At 41.6% G+C, this 16,222-nt stretch overlaps 1 protein-coding gene across 1 annotated transcript in view; it reads left to right on the top strand.

Moving 5' to 3' along the window:
- Positions 1 to 2,452: 2,452 nt before the first annotated feature.
- LOC126237325 (uncharacterized) overlaps positions 2,453 to 16,222 on the top strand; it is a 46,967-nt gene continuing 33,197 nt past the window's right edge. The window contains exon 1 of the mRNA XM_049947294.1: positions 2,453 to 2,610. Coding sequence (XP_049803251.1) covers positions 2,556 to 2,610 — 55 coding nt within the window. The 5' untranslated portion in view covers positions 2,453 to 2,555. The remainder of the gene's footprint in view (positions 2,611 to 16,222) is intronic.

The raw sequence follows: 16,222 nt of genomic DNA on the forward strand, positions 1-16,222 counted from the left end.
TAAATAGTTGCCATTATTTAAGTTCCATCACTCGTATTTGGCCTTGATTCGTTTGATTTCTTTGGCTTTAAAACTCAGGTCAATGTGTTGTCAATGACTGCATTCAATGCCAACGGCAGTGTAGCTCGCTTGCTGAAGAAATTCCCAGAACTCTTTTCTGAAGGTTTAGGCAAGGCTAACAGTTTTGTCGCATATATTACTCTGAAAGACAATGCTCAGCCGAAATTTTGCCAGACAAGAACTGTTTCCATTGCATTACGGGACAAAGTCGCTTCTGAACTTAAAGAACTGCAATATAGCGAAGCTGTTGCGCCATTACAAGCTAGTCAGTGGGAAAGTCCACTGGTTTTGCTCCTCAAACCTTCTGGTCGCATTCGCCTCTGTGTTGACTAAGTCTACAGTCAACCCACAAACTGTGACTGATACTTACCCCTTGTCACGGCCGGAGGATCTCATGTATAGATTAGGCGCTGGTCACTACTTTTCAAAAATTGATTTGCTCGACGCGTATCTTCAAATACCGCTCGATGATGAATCTCAAAAAGTGTGTGTAGTGAATACTCATTTGGGCGTGTTTACATATTTGGGTTTGCCTTTTGTCAGTGCTTCCGCACCCGCCATTTTCCGATGGCATTTGGAACAGCTGACTGTACAAGTGCCAAACTGTTCAAACTATTTGGACGATATTGTCGTAGCAGGCCGTAAACCTGAAAAACATATTGCAAATTTACATGCTTTGTTTCGTGTGTTGTCTGATGCAGGACTAAAGTGTACACTGGAGAGGTGTGATTTTTTTTTTTAACCCGAGTTTCAGTATCTTGGTCATGTCATAAACAGTGAAGGTGTATATCCTCTTCAGTCGCATTTGTTAGCCATACGAGATTTGCCTGTTCCTCGTAATGTCCCAGAATTGCAGTCAGTCTTAGGGAGTGGAAGACGAGCCGTCATACAAACGCTACAACAATGACTTATCAACTGTGTTATTTTGCTTGCATTGAAACTGTGTAAACCAAAGGACATTGACTATTTGCATGTCGCCATTTGCTTGCGACACACCTTTGTGAATACGCAAAGTTAAATATTATCAGTTTAACTTGCTGTAACAATACGTTTGCTTGAACTGTTGTCTAGCGATCCGAGAAAAGAGCTTCCTAGGCAGGCTATATTCAACGAGTGGGCAGACACAATTATCTCTGAGTATGTTCAGATAATAGCCATTCCCCCCACCTGACTAAACATTGGAATGAAACAGTATTTTCATTGAACATTTTAAAGTTTAAAATAACTAAAGATAAATAGATTGTTTCTTAGACGTTTCATTAAACTACGAACAAACGAGTCAATGAGAAAATTGGTACTGCTTGTTTCTAACAAGCTTCTTTTTTATAGAATGATGAAACGAGTTTTGAGTGCATCGCGAGTGCTACCTACAATTCTTTCTCAGAAACTAAAGTTAACTGCCCACAATAAGGGTAGATACTTGTAATAAAACGTGCACTTTCTGCAAAAGTCCTCCCCCTAGCGACACTTGCTTCACCTACACACTGCAACCGCAATTAAAATCAAGCAAATTAAAATGTGTGGACAATACTTAGACATGTGTAAATCACTTGACTGCTGGACTCCATAGTTCTTAACTAAATGAAGTTACCACTGGTAATAATGACAATAATAATTATAATAATGTGTAGCCCTTACAGCAGTGTAGTAGCCATTACATAGTTACTGTTGTGTCGTGCTCTCAATTATCTCATTTATTGTTGCAAAGTGAATAAGGAAGAAATTTCTGGTCTACTGCGGTATCTAGCTACAACTCGGAGAAGGCATTTTCACGAGACATTTCAGTATGTGTTAAATATACCTCTCATTTTTTGTAACATAGATGAATTCAAAGAATGTGTGTAGTGGGTGGTCTTTGCGCGGAAGATGTTCCACGAGCTGTAATAACAACTATGCAGTACATTGTGTCATGCGTAGAAAAGAAAAATTTAATTATTGGAAACTTGTGTAGTCAGTATTTCAACCTTTGAAATAGCGATAATAGTAATAATTTTTAAAAATTTAGTTTCATGATCCACACACAATTGAATCACGTTGTTTTTTGGCTTACAAAATGACAACAATGGACAGTAATTGTTAACTGGGCGCTACAAGCAGCAGTAGTGGGGAAAACTGGAGCGATGAACGAAGATTGCATTATGCATAAGAGTTGCTGACAGAAATGGAAGAAGTGGTTATCTAGGGATGAAAAGTTTAAAAAATGCTGTAAGGTATGGAGTTCATCTAACTAGGTGAAAGTGTACTGACTCAAAAAAATTAGGTTCAAATGAGACAAGACAGAAGAGTAATACTAGTCCCAAAGTTGGTGACCTTGTCCTTCAATAGTTGATAGCCAGGAGGAAAAGTAGCTGCTATCGGTCGGACGAAGATGGCTTCTGCGTTTTACATGGCAGAAGGCTATCAGCTATCGGTGTGAAGGTTCAAAGGTGATCGCCACTTCTCCTCGCCGCAGTATACAGCAAGTGTCTGCCGGTGGTGAGGACCAGTCTCACACGATGCGCCTACTGTTGCTGCTGGCCTTTCTCTCTGTCGCTGTGGCAGACGTGTCCGGTGAGTCGTAGTTTTCACTGGCGTATTTGACGGCTTCCTGCACTTCGCATTGATGCCTGAGAGGGTCCGTAAACACATTACTGGGTGTGGTGACAAGGCAGTATATTCCACGTTCACTTCTTTATGTTCCAGTTGACAGTGGAATGGAACCAGAACAATGAAAATCTGTGCCGGGACGGGATTTGAAGCCGGATGTATCACTTCCCGCGAGCGGTCACCTTACTATTAGGCTGTCTGAGCATGAATCACGCCCAGACCCAAAACTCGATATGTCATCAACAGTATGTCTACATCCTGTTCTTGTACATACATTATGTATATTTCCGTATAGAGGAGACATTTTATGCAATAGTGTTTCCAATATCGTATCTAGTTTGTGGTGACATCTATGATTATGGAAATGAAACGAGGGGGCGAAACCTAGTGACAATGTAACTAGTGCTGTCGAGCTTAAGGTCTCCCTCCGACCGACTGATTACACAGTGGACCTATGCCTACAACAGGCACTGCTGTGGAAAGGTACTGGGTTTAATCAAGGGCAGTGACACACACTGTGGGGACTGCGAACCACGCAATACCTTCAGCAAAACACAGACGGTGAATATTTTAAACAACGGCCGTATTGCAACCGACTAATTCTCTGTAGATCGCTATAATATTAACGTGTGTCCTGTTAATGATAGGAATCACAATTTATGTTTTATATCTGAGAGACTTCACTATATCTGCAGAATGACGACGGGTTTAATGTCTAGGTCCAACACTTTGTCTCGTTTATACATACACATGGAGATGTCATTTTGACAGGTAATATTTGAAATATCGATGATTTAACTTCACATAAGCAGCGTTAAATTTATGATGTATGGGAAGGAACTGTTGGTGCGTCTTACAGATTGAGAACGAGTTCAGGTTATGGTGGGACTGAGGATGAGTTCAGGTGGTTATGGTGATTTCGTCTGTCGGAGGGAACTTCGTACTTCTCTGTGAGCTAGACTCTTTGTGATAGGAAACTGTTATGTATTAACACTGTCGTTCATATTTTAATTCGCCACGTAAGCAAAATATCGAGTCTTTCATTTCACAGTGTGCTGTTGTCATCACAAGAGAGAATTTCCAAGGATCAGAAACGAGACGTGGCATACGTTACTGCAGGCGCGATGAACCGCTTTTATAGATCGCACTAAAAATTAAGTACGGTAATTGGAACATTTTACGTACCAGTTGCATCGACTGTTTTCCATTAACACTAAGAAAGTTGGCGAGTTCTTACAGAGTAAACACAAAATCCACTCCCCTGTCAAAAACTGCTGCTTTTACGGTTGTTTTATTTAGACGTTTAAGAGAGTAAACGCCTTACACGTCGAGAATAACAGCTGTCATAAACGATGTAGTCAGAGGCTTACCTACAGTTGACATTGTATCCTACAGTGTGTATGGGGACTTGAAAATCTAGAATCCAAATACTGAGGTAATTTCTAGAAAACTGAGAAATAAGCTATGCTTTTATTTTACGAGTTTGTATGGGTATCTGTTTTATTTTACTGTGTCTGAGGGTAAGTTATACAACATACGAAGATTCAAACAAGGAGCACCACCTTGTTTGATATAGAGAATTTGAGAGTCAATGTGGAAATTATTATAATACCTTATTTTGTCATATTGAGTATCACCATTGTGACTGCTTTGTCTATGAATATTAGGTAGAAAAACCACCAGGGAGTGATAGCACTTTTGTTTGGAGATGATGATATGGAATGTCCCTACTTTCAGAGCAAGCTAGGATTTTCTTCACTGTCTTACAAAAATGTTAACGGTCTTTTAATATACAGTTTATACTGGGTAATACAATGCACAGAATTTCCTCAAATAAGTGAGCAACAGGTTGTTTCATGGGGCATACGTTTCAAACTGCATGAAATATATTTGTGTAGGGTGTCATTTTGACCTTTTATTTGCGTGTTCGTATTTTTAGCAAAAGTAAGAGTTTAATAAATCATTCATGCTCATAAAAGACCTACAATAAACAATACCTAATACACTCCTGGAAATGGAAAAAAGAACACATTGACACCGGTGTGTCAGACCCACCATACTTGCTCTGGACACTGCGAGAGGGCTGTACAAGCAATGATCACACGCACGGCACAGCGGACAAACCAGGAACCGCGGTGTTGGCCGTCGAATGGCGCTAGCTGCGCAGCATTTGTGCACCGTCGCCGTCAGTGTCAGCCAGTTTGCCGTGGCATACGGAGCTCCATCGCAGTCTTTAACACTGGTAGCATGCCGCGACAGCGTGGACGTGAACCGTATGTGCAGTTGACGGACTTTGAGCGAGGGCGTATAGTGGGCATGCGGGAGGCCGGGTGGACGTACCGCCGAATTGCTCAACACGTGGGGCGTGAGGTCTCCACAGTACATCGATGTTGTCGCCAGTGATCGGCGGAAGGTGCACGTGCCCGTCGACCTGGGACCGGACCGCAGCGACGCACGGATGCACGCCAAGACCGTAGGATCCTACGCAGTGCCGTAGGGGACCGCACCGCCACTTCCCAGCAAATTAGGGACACTGTTGCTCCTGGGGTATCGGCGAGGACCATTCGCAACCGTCTCCATGAAGCTGGGCTACGGTCCCGCACACCGTTAGGCCGTCTTCCGCTCACGCCCTAACATCGTGCAGCCCGCCTCCAGTGGTGTCGCGACAGGCGTGAATGGAGGGACGAATGGAGACGTGTCGTCTTCAGCGATGAGAGTCGCTTCTGCCTTGGTGCCAATGATGGTCGTATGCGTGTTTGGCGCCGTGCAGGTGAGCGCCACAATCAGGACTGCATACGACCGAGGCACACAGGGCCAACACCCGGCATCATGGTGTGGGGAGCGATCTCCTACACTGGCCGTACACCACTGGTGATCGTCGAGGGGACACTGAATAGTGCACGGTACATCCAAACCGTCATCGAACCCATCGTTCTACCATTCCTAGACCGGCAAGGGAACTTGCTGTTCCAACAGGACAATGCACGTCCGCATGTATCCCGTGCCACCCAACGTGCTCTACAAGGTGTAAGTCAACTACCATGGCCAGCAAGATCTCCGGATCTGTCCCCCATTGAGCATGTTTGGGACTGGATGAAGCGTCGTCTCACGCGGTCTGCACGTCCAGCACGAACGCTGGTCCAACTGAGGCGCCAGGTGGAAATGGCATGGCAAGCCGTTCCACAGGACTACATCCAGCATCTCTACGATCGTCTCCATGGGAGAATAGCAGCCTGCATTGCTGCGAAAGGTGGATATACACTGTACTAGTGCCGACATTGTGCATGCTCTGTTGCCTGTGTCTATGTGCCTGTGGTTCTGTCAGTGTGATCATGTGATGTATCTGACCCCAGGAATGTGTCAATAAAGTTTCCCCTTCCTGGGACAATGAATTCACGGTGTTCTTATTTCAATTTCCAGGAGTGTATAACGGGACATCATAATTCATTTACCCTATTACTAGTTAAGTTTTATTTATGAGGTCCAGCGAATTAGTACGATACTCCCTAATTGTTAAACAAGTTAAGACCTAAGTGAGGTAAGTGGGGTGTCCTTAATGCCATAATGTTTATTTTCTACAGGATGTGTTGGATTATAAGAAACGTTAATAGAATGTTACTTACTCAGAGCGCATCTCGACATCAATACAGCGAAGATGTCATAATACGCTGTGTCCGTTTTATTGACATTTTAAGTTGACGCTTTTAACTTTTTTGTGCAAGTAGAGATTCAATCAGTAACATATTTTTCATATGTTGTTCTCACTGAACAGACAATGTTTTCCATGCAGTGTTAGAGTTTATTGTTGACAAATTTATAAGTTTTTCTTCTACGAATATATTGAAGTTAAACATGTCCGAATCTGAAGGCAACGCCAGACGAGTGGAAATTTCGCAGATTCCGTGCAATAATTCCTCCACAATGACTTACGTTGAGGAAGAAAAGTTTTGATGGCAAAAGACGTCTACATCTACGTATATATTCCGCAAGACAATAACAGAGAGTGATAGAGGATACTGCGCTCCTTACCAGCGTTAACGAGCGAACCAAGAAAATGTTTTGTTTGGCATTCGCATGTTAACTGAAATGTTGTGAGAAGATAGCGTAGCAATGAAAACTGCTTTTGTTTTAATGATTCCAATGGCAACTTACTTACGACATACACGAAATATGATAAATGTCATAGCACAAAACTTGAAACAATTCTTTGAAATTTTTCGATAGCATCTGTCAGTTCAGTTCTGTCTAGCAGTAATCCCATACCGCACAGATCATGACGTACAAGCGTATTGTAGGCAGTTTTTAGTGGATTTTATGCGTCTTTTAAATGTTCTGCTAATAAAATGAAGTCTTTGGTTTGTTTTTCCTGCAATGTTAGTTCCAATTCGAGTTGTTGCCAGATATAATCACTAGATTTTCAGTTGAATCAGCAGTTCTTTAACTTGGGACATTTACCATGTAACAGAAATGCAACGGAATTCTCTTAGTATTCAAGTGGAGGTTCACATACCTTTTATTGTAATCAACTGCCACGTTTCATATTAAAGAGATATTTTGTCGGGGTCATTTTATAATTTGCTTTGATCTTTTGTTGATGCGATTAGAGGATAAACTACGGCATCATTTGCAAACAATCTACTAGAGCTGTTCAGAATATCCTGTGAACCATTTTTGTATATCAAGAACATAACAGGCTCTATCACACTACTCTTTTATTGTGATTTGGGGAAGGTGAGGGAGGGGTGGGGAGAGAGCTATCACTCTTGTGACTAGTTTGATGCGCTGTTCGAATTCTTCTCTTTGTGCTAGCTACCCTATACCCTATCTCAGAGCAGCATTTGCACCCTACGCTCTCAATTATTTGTTTAATGTTTTCTGATGTCTGTCTTCCCCTGTATTTTTTTATCTCTACAGCTCCCTTTTTTTAAGTGCCACGGAAGTTGTTCTCTGATGTTCTAACACATTTCGTATCATGCCGTCCGTCCTTCTTGTCAGTGTTTCTCATCTGTTCCTTCCTTCATCGATTCTTCGGAGAAAGTTCTATTCCTCATCCTAATAGGTCACCTAACTTTCAACATACTTCTAAAGAACCACATCTTAGATACTTAGATTCTCTTCGCTGCCTGTTTTCCCACAGTCCACAATTCACTACCACATAATGCTGCGCTCCAAATATACATCCCGAGAAATTCATTCCTTAGATTAAGGTCGATGTTTCATACTAGAAGAGTTCTCTTGGCCAGGAATACTCTTTTTGCCTATACTGAGCTGCTTTCTATACCGCCCTTGTATTGTCTGTCACTTGCTATTTTGTTTCCTAGGCAGCGGAATTCCCTAACTGATTTTACTTCGTGGCCTTTACTTTCGTCGTTTCTGTTATATCTCATAACTTTCGTCCTTGGTCATTTCAATCCTAATGCACTGTATTCATTAGACTGATCATTCCATTAAGCACGTCTTTTAGGTCTTCTTTAGTTTCAGTGTGAATAACAATGTCATTAGTGAATTTGATAATTAATATCCTTTCACCCTGAACTATAACCCTCTTTCGAACCTTGCTTTTATTTCGTCACTGTTTCTTCGATGTGTAGATTGAACAGTAGGTAAAGACTACATCTCTGTGTTACACTCTTTTTAATCGGAACACTTTGTTCTTGCTCTTGTATTCTTATAATTCAATCCTATTTCTTCCACATAGTGTGAATTATCTGACTTTCCCTTTGGCTAACACCTATTTTTCTCAGAATTTCTAATATCTTGCACCATTTTATATCGACAGATCAAATGAACATGTCTTGATTTTTCTAAAGTCTTGCTTCCACTATCAAACGCAACCTCATAATTGTCTCTATGGTGCCCTTACCTTCCGAAAACGAAACTGATTGTCATCTAACTGATCCTCAGTTTTCTTTTCTGTTGTTCTCTTTTTTTTGTCTGCAACTTGAGAGCATTAGTCTTTAAGCTAGTTGTGCGATAGTTCACTCAATTAACGGTCATTTTACCCTTGGGATTGTGTGGATAATATCTTTCCGAAAGCCAGACAGTATGGACTCATAGATTCTACCCACTAACTTGAATAGTCGCTTTACAAGGTGCATTCAAGTTCTAAGGGCTCCGATTTTTTTTCTAATTAACTACTCACCCGAAATCGATGAAACTGGCGTTACTTCTCGACGTAATCGCCCTGCAGACGTACACATTTTTCACAACGCTGACGCCATGATTCCATGGCAGCGGCGAAGGCTTCTTTAGGTGTCTGTTTTGACCACTGGAAAACAGCAGCACAGCTGGTGAATGTGCGGCTACGGAGAGTGTCTTTCATTGTTGGAAAAAGCCAAAAGTCACTAGGAGCCAGGTCAGGTGAGTAGGGAGCATGAGGAATCACTTCAAAGTTGTTGTCACGAAGAAACTGTTGCGTAACGTTAGCTCGCTGTGCGGGTGCGTTGTCTTGGTGAAACAGCACACGCGCAGCCCTTCCCGGACGTTTTTGTTGCAGTGCAGGAAGGAATTTGTTCTTCAAAACATTTTTGTAGGATGCACCTGTTACTGTAGTGCTCTTTGGAACGCAATGGGTAAGGATTACACCCTCGCTGTCCCAGAACATGGACACCATCATTTTTTCAGCACTGGCGGTTAGCCGAAATTTTTTTGGTGGCGGTGAATATATGTGCTTCCATTGAGCTGACTGGCGTTTTGTTTCTGGATTGAAAAATGGCATCCACGTCTCATCCATTGTCACAACCAACGAAAAGAAAGTCCCATTCATGCTGTCGTTGCGCGTCAACATTGCTTGGCAACATGCCACACGGGCAGCCATGTAGTCGTCCTTCAGCATTCGTGGCACCCACCTGGATGACACTTTTCGCATTTTCAGGTCGTCATGCAGGATTGTGTACACAGAACCCACAGAAATGCCAACTCTGGAGGTGATCTGTTCAACAGTCATTCGGCGATCCCCCAAAACAATTCTCTCCACTTTCTCGATCATGTCATCAGACCGGCTTGTGCGAGCCCGAGGTTGTTTCGGTTTGTTGTCACACGATGTTCTGCCTTCATTAAACTGTCGCACCCACGAACGCACTTTCGACACATCCATAACTCCATCACCACATGTCTCCTTCAACTGTCTATGAATTTCAATTGGTTTCACACCACGCAAATTCAGAAAACGAATGATTGCACGCTGTTCAAGTAAGGAAAACGTCGCCATTTTAAGTATTTAAAACAGTTCTCATTCTCGCCGCTGGCGGTAAAATTCCATCTGCCGTACGGTGCTGCCATCTCTGGGACGTATTGACAATGAACGCGGCCTCATTTTAAAACAATGCGCATGTTTCTATCTCTTTCCAGTCCGGAGAAAAAAAATCGGAGGCCTTAGAACTTCAATGCACCTCGTATTGACGCTTCCCCCAATGATTTTAGAAATCCCAAAGGGATGTTATCTGAGGTAGGAACGATTTTTTATCGTACGTCTTCAAAGATCTATTAAACTCTGACTCTAATACTGGATCCACTATATCTTCTCTATCGACTCCTGTTTCTTCTCCTATCATGTAAACTAGTAAGCTTCACACTCGAGTGGGGCTTCAGTTAATTTTTCCGCCTATCTGCCCTCTCCTCTGCGTATAACAGTGGAATTCCCATTGTACTCTTAACACTGGAACCGTTGGTTTTAATTTCACCGCATGTTGTTCTGAGATTTCTATGTTGTGAATCAGTCATTATGCCTTCCATTTCTAGGCTTCCATGCTCTTTCTATCTATTTCATTCCTAAGTGACACACAATTCTCTATTCCATCCTTCGCCTGAACGTTTTTGTACTTTCTTCCGCCGTAGATCAGTTGACGTTACCTGCCTTGAATTTGTCTGTCTGTCCAAATTCTGTGATTACCCTTTTTAGAGATATCTCTTCCTCTTCAAAGGAACTACGTACTCTGGCGTTCATTGGCGCAGTAACTATAGCCGTAGAGTCTGATCATGATGATATCTACCTGGAATCGTCCTGCATCTCCAGGATTATTTCTACTATACGTCCTCCACTAGTGATTTTTGAACTCAGTTAGTCTTTGTACTCTCTCATTCCTATTACGAAGCCCACATTCTGCCGTAACCCTTTCTTGTATTCCTTCCCCAAGAACCGCATTCCAGTCCTGTATGACTTTTAAATTTTCTTCTCCCTTTACTAACTGAAGTACCTATTCAGTACCGTCATGTGCTCCCTCTGTCTCTTCAGTTTCTGTTTGCGAGGTCGACATATATACTTAAACTGTTGTTGTCGACGCTGGTTTGCTATCGATTCTGCCTAGAACAACCCTGCTACTGAACTGTTCACAGTAACTCACTCTCTGCCCCACCTTCCTATTCATTACGAATCCTATTCACGTTACGCCATTTTCTGCTGTTATTAAAATTACCCTATATCCACCTGTTCAGAAATCCTTATCTTCTTTCCATTTCAATTTGCGTACTTCCAATACAAATATATTGAGTCTTTGAATTTCCCTTTTCTAAATTTTCTAGATTCCCGTACATAGTCCAAATTCTGATTTTCCTCACTCCGATTCATAGTATGTTATCCTTTCGTTTGTTATTCAATCTTTTTCTCATTTTTACCCTTCTCCTTGCCAGTCCCTTCCCAGAAATCCGACTGGGGGACTAATCGGAGTTCTTTTTTCTGATTATTCCACATCCCAAGGGCAGGAAGTTGGGCAACCTGTCCGCTTCTCCGGCCTCTTTGACAGGGCTGTTGGCAGAACGCGGGTGACTTCTGTCACCGGGAGTATTTGGAAACAATTGCCGATGATCTTTATAAGAAATTTAAGCAGTGGATGCGAGCGAACCCGGGACACTGGACGTTTTGATTACTAGTAAAAGACGTAACTCCTACTCCACGGTCCCTACCAGGTATCAACGTGTAATAATAATTTAGTAAAATATTTTACTATTCTTGAGTGTTTCACAACATGTCTCCTCTTGAAAGAGTATATAAAGTGATAATCTCTACGCTATGTGATTTACATTTTCTTGTAAACTGGGTGAGTATTTGTAAGAGTTATAGCCGCATCGTTGCATGTAGTTCGACAAACGCAGAAAAGGTAACTAATTATTAGGAACACCGACTGACGCAATATAAGTGTACTAAATGTTTTTCTTCTTTTCCTTTTTCCACAACTAACATTGTAGGTGTAATATTCCGTTTACCTGTAATTTTTATAGCTAACATTTTATTTATTTTTTCTTTTATTTGTCATTATTCTTGAGTAAGTCATCTATCCATGTACTGAAATACTAAGTAATTCCGCTGAATTGGAAACCGTTCTGAGTCCTGGGTCCTTAGTGGATGGTACGAACTGTTCTGTGGCTTCTGACTTGGTGAAGGACAGAATACTGGAAATGTTCTGTGACTGACTAAAGACGAAAGCATCTTAAAGGGAGAATGAAATCATAGGAAAGGGCTGAGAAAGTAGCACCATTGTGTATCGTATATGATACCTTTTTAAGGCAGGCGGTGAACATAATTTTACGGATCTTGTGTATAAGTTGCTAGTGTCAGGAAGCAGTTTTTACTGGCAACAGATTCAATTCTCCAAGTAACAAGATCCTATTAATGTGTATACGTGCGTTATATCTTTCTAAAGAAAGGAGGACAGCTGCACTCTCTTGGACCTGTTTTGAAAACTAAGTGATACAAAGCCAACGGTCTTCCTGAAGTTGAAACACCGGTTCCTGTCAGATCACCGAAGTCAAGCGCTGTCGGGCTGGGCTAGCACTTGGATGGGTCGCTGTCCAAGTCTGCCAAGCGGTGTTGGCCAGTTGAGGGGCTACTTGATTGAGGAGTAGCAGCATCGGTCAAGAAAACTGGCAATGGCCGGGAGAGTGATGCACTGACCACGTACCCCTTGTATCCGCATCTGGAGTCGCCTCAGGGCTGAGGATGACATGGAGGCCGGTCGGTACCGCTGGGCCTTCAACGCCTGTTCAGACAGTTTTTCCTCGTTAAGCATATGGGAGATGTTGAGTCGCAGGCAGACTCACAAAGAGACAGCTCAAAGGGTAACCTTTCGGCCAAAAGGCCTTCTTCTGAAATAGGCATCATACACACACACATTCACCCAAATGCAACGCAGCAGTAGACAATTGTCTTGTGTGTGTGTGTGTGTGTGTGTGTGTGTGTGTGTATTGTCTACCTCAGAAGATGCCTTTTTGGCCGAAAGCTTACCTTTTTACCAGTCTTTTTGTTGTGGCTGTCTGAATAAACTCCTCATTAATTATTTTGTCTCATCACATTAGATTTTGTGCTCTCCTAGTGTTCCCTCTGTCCTACCCTATCTTTCAGTATGTACCATAGAGATGGGTCGAACTCGTTCATTCCCGTGAAGTACTTCATTCATTTCACTCTTTGCCGTGAAGCGTTCAAATGAAGTAGTTCATTCATGAAGTACGGAAGCCTGGCGAAGTTGCCCAGTTCGCCGTTCAGCCGCGGCTACGCTCGCTTCGCCTCGCTCGTACAATAAAGCTTCGTAATACTTCATATTTTTACCAACAGATGGCCGAACTATGCAGTAACGTGCACGCAACGTTTTGCTTCTTACAGCGTCTGAGTTAACTTAAATACAGTATGGTCGAAGGTGACAAGGGAAAGATAAACAGAGAAGCCTGTCACATATAAAGAAGGTATTACGTTTAATCTTGCTCGACATTTTCTCATTAAGCGCCAAAAAGAGTCTTCATCTGCCAAGTGAAACCTTATTTGTTGTATTTATGGACTGAAAACTAGGGCTACCAACGAAATGCAGTCCAAGTTTATGTTCCTTTTAAAATTTAATCCAAAATAGAATGAGTATGTTTACCACTGTCACAAAGTCTATATACCTACGTTAAGTAATTATTCAGAAGTTTTCCTGGAGATTTTATTTTTATTGAGAATAATAACCCTCTAAATTCAAAACGTAAACTGTCACCTGTAGTCAGTGGTACGATTTCAGGTAAAATCCCTGTTTATTTTATTCGAAAGCAGTTTTTGTGTCTGTTCACGCTTATACAATGGCTAGCAACACGCGATCGCGTAAAAGTAGTGAAATTTGGGGTTTCTTCGCCGATTTAGGTTATGTGAAAGCAAAGTGCAACTGTTGTTCTAAGTGTATTTCACCGCGCGATTCGTCAACAGGCAGTACAGGGAGGATTGAAGTGAAGGGAGAATGAGTGACGTAGCGCCAATGTAGTGGGAGAGGGAGAGGGGAAGAGAGTGAGTGAACGAACTAGAAAAAAAAGTGTGTAGTGTACTATCTGTGGAGAGTTTGAAGTACCAGTTCATTGAAATTGAGTGGTTAGTTCACACTTCACTGGAGTGAAGCGTTCATTTAAACGACTCATTCACGAGCTTCCCATCACTAATGTACCATACTAGCCCACGTGAACAGCATATGTTGCAGTCAAAATACTGCAGCACAGGACAGCGTATCATCTATTCTCCACTGGTTCAATCATACCATTATTTTTCAGCGTGAAAATTTCGTGATTTCTCCTAACAATCATGCTGTTTATTTAGATCAGCCATCACAAAATACGAAACGCACGAGTACGGGATGGTTGACGTACTCTCATCAAACATAATCCAGTCTAAGATCACTTTCCGCAGCCGGCATCATTAAGGCTTTCTCGAGTGTGTAACACACGCATTGTGAAATACACACTTAAGCGGGGTGTATCACAATCATATTGTAGTTCTGAGCCCAGTCCCTGCGCTTGCAGAAAATAATAAAGAATATTAAGGATGGATCCGCCTTTTTGCAAGTGCACAATTTATTGTCTTTCTTTAACACGTAAACATGTTTCACCAAGGTTGCGGCATCCTCAGTGGGTTCTTTTCTTTAATTTTTCGGTAATGCGTATATACAGATGATGTTGCTCCATATTTTTTTGTTATTTAAATTATATATATGTACTTAACCTCCTATTTTACATATTGTGTGTCCTGTGGTTGCCAACCGAAATCAGCCACAACTCTAAATTAGTACACCAAGTCATCTTTGAACATGAGTGATGTTAGTATATCATCTACATTGAATTTTTTTGTATAATCTAATTTTTAAAATGTATGTTCAGGTAGAAATCCTGGCAAACGCCCGTTTTTTACCACACCATTGTAGTACATTGCTAGTCCTGAGTTGTGACAGGTTTGTGTTTGTGTACCACACGTGCTTTTGTGTAGTTGCACTGAACTGTAGATATAGGTGAAAATTTTGTGGAGATTAGGTATGGAGAACTGTTTGGTGTAGTTTGTTTTTCATGGATTATGTTTCGTATTATGAAAGATTTTCCTCGTGTACATTTAAGAATACTGTGTTTTGCTATATTCCTGTGGTTTGGACACATGTTTCACTGCACAAATTTACTTTTCTGATGCGGTTATTGTTTTACTTTTCTGACGTCAAACCAAAACCGTGGCTATAGTTTACACTGTCAAAAAATTCCACAGCTAACTATATAGTCTAAAGTTCCAACTGATAACAGGTCACCAACCATTGGTGATTCAAACCGAACTGTGGTGAAACGTGCTTGATATTAAGCGGAAAATAGTAATTTGTATTCACGCAAAAGAGGCGAACCCATGCTTAATTCATCATTATTGTATCACAGTTCTTATTACAGACTCCTACAGATTGTAGAAGGGACTTAGAAAGAAAAGTTTTCACAACGATACCTTGTCCGAAAATGTACCGTTAGGATGTAAACTAAGTTTGAAGATCAGATCACTTTCAAACAATCCTATTCACAGTACTCATACAACGGAGATGATAACACTCTGGCCTGTGTGTTGTACAGGAGCCCATTGTGTGAGAAATGTTGCGAGTCCTCGCCGAGGGGTCCTCTTCTACGTGACGAATGGTGTCCTCTTCAAAGCTGAAAGTATGGCATGTCCGTGCAGTACCACAGTCAACAGCGCAACTATAGCTAATGCTGTCTATAGATAAAACGGTTATCATATTTCCTTGGTTAAAGTCGAAACCTCCCCACAACGCCATATCGAAAACGCTTCACAAATGCTCAAGACAGTCGTCCATACGGCATAGATGTTTCTTAGGTTATCAGTCTTTTCACGGGGTTGTTGTAGCGTACCACGAATCTCTCTTCTGTGTCAACCTTTTGATCTCAGAGTAGTAGTTGCTGCAAACGTTATCAATTGTTGTATTTATTTATTATTTATTTACATGTCTAGTTTCGTAGGACCAAATTGAGGAGGAAATCTCCAAGGCAATGGAACGTGTCAGTACATGAAATTAGAGCATAAAAGTAATAACAGATAAAATAAAATGATTATGAACCCAAAAAAGTCAGGCCATAAGTTTAAGTAAACGCAATCAACAATATAACATTCGAATTAGCTTAATTTTTCAAGGAAATCCTCAACAGAACAGAAGGAGTGACCCATGAGAAAACTCTTTAAGTTTCGATTTAAAAGCTCGTGGATTTCTGCTAAGATTTTTGAATTCTTGTGGTAGTTTATTGAAAATGGCTGCATCAGTATACTGCACGCCTTTCTGCACAAGAGTTAACGAAGTGCGTTCGAAATACA

The sequence above is a fragment of the Schistocerca nitens genome, chromosome 2 (assembly GCF_023898315.1).
Source record: "Schistocerca nitens isolate TAMUIC-IGC-003100 chromosome 2, iqSchNite1.1, whole genome shotgun sequence".
NCBI lineage: Eukaryota > Metazoa > Arthropoda > Insecta > Orthoptera > Acrididae > Schistocerca > Schistocerca nitens.